Source organism: Agelaius tricolor, unplaced genomic scaffold (assembly GCF_023055355.1).
Source record: "Agelaius tricolor isolate 1412-34295 unplaced genomic scaffold, bAgeTri1.0.p SCAF_2, whole genome shotgun sequence".
NCBI lineage: Eukaryota > Metazoa > Chordata > Aves > Passeriformes > Icteridae > Agelaius > Agelaius tricolor.
In genome coordinates, this window is record NW_027269262.1 from 54,357,617 (window position 1) to 54,362,014 (window position 4,398).

General features: G+C 41.5%; 1 protein-coding gene across 1 annotated transcript; it reads left to right on the forward strand.

Annotated features, from left to right (window-relative positions):
- The first annotated feature begins 773 nt into the window (after positions 1-773).
- Positions 774-4,058, forward strand: PPDPFL (pancreatic progenitor cell differentiation and proliferation factor like). The gene is made up of 4 exons (XM_071419242.1): positions 774-907; positions 1,886-1,975; positions 2,061-2,160; positions 2,600-4,058. Exons 1-4 carry the CDS (start codon positions 853-855, stop codon positions 2,610-2,612), a joined length of 258 nt encoding a protein of 85 aa, XP_071275343.1. The 5' UTR covers positions 774-852; the 3' UTR covers positions 2,613-4,058.
- Positions 4,059-4,398: the final 340 nt, after the last annotated feature.

Here is a 4,398-nt window from a genome sequence, read left to right on the forward strand (position 1 = left end):
CCCCTGCTAGGAAAAAAAAAAGGACAAAAAGGACTCCACTTTGTTGTGGAGTGGGAGCAAACCAAATAGCCAAAGCTGTTTGCTACTTTTTCTGTTGACAATTGTGAAAGATGAGGTCACACACTGTTGTACTAGTTTTGCCATACAATATGATTACAACAATGAAAAGGAGCTGTGCATTTATCTTGGGAAAGTAAAAGTAGTTTTGTGATTTATCTTGGACTTCATTCTAATTTTACCAAGACTACACGATCACAGGCTTTAATCATTACCGTCAGAGTGGAGATAAGTCCTTTGGCTTCACTAAAGAAATTAGTGTATACGCATAGCCACGTTCGCGATTCTGAACAAAAATCTTTACCCAAACCGGCACCTGTCTGCTCTTCCCATTCTCCATAGGGAAGAGAATATTTAACTAGCAGCTCCCAGTCCCCACTCCAGCGATGTGCTCGGCACGACAAGCAGGAGCGGGCACCGAGGGGCCGCCGCGGGGACGCGGAAGCCGCCGAGGGCCTGTCCCGGGCCGACCCGGGCGGTGCAGGGCGGCTGCGGCCGCGGGCTCCGTCCCCTCCCATCCCCTCGCTCCCGTCCCGCCTGTGCCACCGCCCCCGGGCGGGGGGAGCCGCCTGCCCGTCCCATAAAGGGCGGCCGCGGCCGCGGCAGGGCTCGGTGCGGAGTGGGGCCTAGGTTCTGCTTCTGCCCAGCCGCTGGCCCTCACGCAGCTGAGCCGCAGCGACAGGGCAGCGAGTCCTTCCCTCGGCACAGCGCGTCCTTTCCCCCGGCACAGAGCGTCCATCCTTTCCTTCGCAGGCTCCTCCCGGAGAAAACCGGATTCCCCGTCGAGTCGCTGCCATGGCCTCCGTCCCGTCCGCCGGCTGCCTCCTGGCCAAGAACCAGTACTACAGGAGTGAGTGCTCGGCGGGGCTGGAGCTGCGCCTTGTCCCCAAACACGCCCCCCGCCCTTCTTTCCCTTCTTCCTTTCTCTCTGCCTGGGGAGCGCCTCTGGAGGGGGGAGGCTGCTGAGCCTCCCGAGCCTCTCCCGAGAAAGTGGCCGGCTTGTTGGCACTCAGGAAAAGTGTTGGAAAGTGTTTCGGGTAATTTCTGGATGAGCTGGAGGCAGAGTTGTCTTTGCCTAAATAGCTTTTAATTTCTTGGAGACTTTTTCATATCACAGAACTTTAGTTTTAATGACTATCTTCTTCTGGCTATTAATCTACCTTTAAAAAAAAACTACTCTTCTTAGAATTATTTATTAGGGTTATCATATATATATGTACATACATATACATACATGAATCTAATTATAAAACATGACCTAGAAAAAGTTCTAGCTTAGCAAGTCATGGTTTCTACCTGTGCTTCCTATTTACTTTACTTACTATTTACTTTGCAAATTTAGACACAATACAAATCAATTCACATTTTTGTTTCTAAATATGTGAAATAATCACTGCTTTGAGAGTACCCGTGGTGTGTTAGTATTCCTAGGTCCACGATGGACACTAATGGGAGTGTAGTATTTAGTTGTGTCACAAGGGAAATCATGGCAATTGGGTTGTTGTGGACATAAATGTTCAAGGATGTACTTGCTTTACTTGCTTGTCTTGACAGCAGTGTGGCCATGATGTTAGACTTTGTCAGTGATTTCAGTGAAAGTTATGCAGACAGATCTCAGTATGCTTTTCAGGGAAGTGTGAGTAGAGTGAGAGAGAAACTGATATCAAAGTTCTTATGAAAACTGTAGTAGAACGGTTACACTCTGTGGCTCAGTGAAATTGTTTCCTCTGAGGTAGCAGCATGTCTGAAAAGCTCCTGACATATAAAGAGTGCACTCTCTCAAAGCACTTTTTTTTTTATTGCGTGTGTCTCTGTTTTCCACGAACAGCAAGACTGAACTCGGAATCCAGCGTTTCTTCCAGCTCCTCCTGCTGTTTGGATGCTGTGAACATCACAGACCAGGACAAAGCATTGAATGGTATTGTTCCCTTCTTTGAAACACTTTTCAGTTTTTCCTGTTATTCATCCAGTGTCTAATGTTGTGGGCTTTTCTCCTCTGGCAGGGTTACCAGAGTTAATTGATAAACATTGGTGGATAAAAAGCTTCTTCCACAGTGAGCCCTCTCCACCAACTGTTGGCAGAAAAACACTCTCAGCAAGCAGGTGAGTCCTGCTTTTAAAACAGTGGGGATAACTTACTTGATCTACATTCCTTTTGGTAACAGTGTTAGTAAACAAGTCATAATCAGCTAAAACCATCTGGTGAGGTGCAATGCTGTTTTGATGATTTAAGTAGAATATACATCAAGTGTAATGCTATGCAACCTTTCTATGTTTTCATTTTAACAAATGAACTCATATGCTACTTCACATTATGCAGGTGGCAGTGCCTATTACTGTTTCACACTTATGGTGATGTTTATTTAATCATCTATCTATACAACTTCCACAACCATTTATACAGTTTGGCCATTTTACTTTATGTTAAAAAGCTGATATGAATTTTAATAAGCATTAAAAATACTTCGGCAGATAAATAAATATTTTTGAGGTAAATACAGTGAAAATTATGTTTTTAACCTTTATATATGTATTTCTGCAGTACCAACAGTTGAAAAGGACAGCATGATGGCTTTTCTGACTGAGATGCTACATACAGACTTGTTTTTTCAAGAGGCTTGGGATCTTCCTAACGTCTGGGTTCAGCTGCAAGAGGAAAACAAAACCTTTAGGAGAGTGGAAAAATGTATTTTCCAAATATTTTTTCAGTAGCTAAAATGATATTGCTTAATGGACATATCCATGGCCTACTGTGTTCCAGATTTGCCATAATTTGTGATGTCTCTCTAATGAAAGTTTCCAGGAATAAACATCCTGATGACTTGAATAATTAGAGAAAAGTGACAGAAAAAAATAAGACATGATAGATTTAGGAGGAAGATGTGTATTGAATGGCTTTGCAATAGGTGATTCAGTTAAGTTGCCTTTAAGATACCAGCTCTATAGGCAGTCACACTGATGTAAACAAGATTCAGATATATAATCCTGAGTAGGACTGCTATGTGGCACATGTCTTTTTTCCAGTATTTGTGTGCCAGTTACAGGGTGTAAGTTTACAAGAATGCTTGTTAATAGCTTTGCTTATAGAAACCCAATTATATGTAGAAGCAATAATCAGTTTGGTTTCTTTGATCGAGCAGAGTGCATAGATCCCAACTTCAAATACCCAGGTACCACTTTCATTCCTACCTATGTATGCTGGTATTTGAGGACAGAATAGAGGAGATGCACAAAACCAGTAATCCTAATGGAAACAGACCTTTTCCAAGGAGAAGAACAACCTTAATCAGAGTTGATACTTCTAGTTTGTTTTAGATTTCTCTGCCTACTTTGTTGTGGCTTAAAGATCTACTTGTTCCTAAGTGAAAAATTCTATCAATATTGTGCTCTCTGCCAGATTAGTTATGAGGGCTAGGTCTGGCAAAGGATTCCACTCAAAGTAATCACATTATTGTTATCCAAGTGTACTTTTGTCATGCTCTTGAAAGGCTCTATAACATGGCAATGCTGAAGACGAAATGAAGCTAATTAGTATAACAGTTGTTTATTCTACTGGGCATGACTGAAATGCTTCAAGGATTATGGAAAATAACAAGTATTTGGCTGGATGATAACATTTGTGACAAGTATCTATGCAACTTTTTGATGTACTGTCATTAAACCTGCTGGATATTTGTCCATCACTGGATGAACTAACAGTAGCAAACATTAATGTAGGCAACATCTTTTTATTGCAGGCTAATGGTTTAATGGTATGCATAACTCCAAGGTGTATCAAGTGGTTGCTTCAGGGAGTTTGCAGTCTTGGTGGAGGCAATAAAGGCATGGCAGATAACAACAGAAAAGAGCACAATTCTGAAAACTTGATTGCAAGGGTCTTTAAATTGACTTGTGTCTTACTTTACTGCTATTGTATAGTTTCATCCTGGTCTGTTCTCTAAGTATACAGAATGACCTTTTTTTATACTAAGATTTTTTTATTAATAAAGATTTAATCAATATTTTGTCTGACTTATTTTTGGCCTCCAAAAACAAACTGGTGTTCCATGTTGCCTGTGGTGGAGATGCTGTGTGGGTTTGGGTCTTCTCTTTTGAATGTGTATTTATTTTTCTTTTTTAAAACTAAGTATTTGAAAAATTTAAAACCCCCTCAAGAGTCTATTTTGCATGTGCATCACATTCTCCCTTTAGTCACTTTAAGGTCTGATGTGACTTGGAAAAAGAGTGTAAGCTAAGGAAAAGCCCCTACACCTTTTTCTATAAAACCATGTTGTAAAGGAAGACAACACCATAGTTACAAGAAGGTGACTGAGATTCTCTTTGAAGATTTCTCTTGAAATT

What these genes read in the sequence shown, in the direction of transcription:
- PPDPFL (XM_071419242.1), top strand. Translation starts at nt 853, where the DNA reads ATGGCCTCCGTCCCGTCCGCCGGCTGCCTCCTGGCCAAGAACCAGTAC. An exon ending in CAAGAACCAGTACTACAGGA is followed by an intron (nt 908 to 1,885) that starts GTGAGTGCTCGG and finishes TTCCACGAACAG; the next exon opens with CAAGACTGAACTCGGAATCC. An exon ending in CCAGGACAAAGCATTGAATG is followed by an intron (nt 1,976 to 2,060) that starts GTATTGTTCCCT and finishes CTCCTCTGGCAG; the next exon opens with GGTTACCAGAGTTAATTGAT.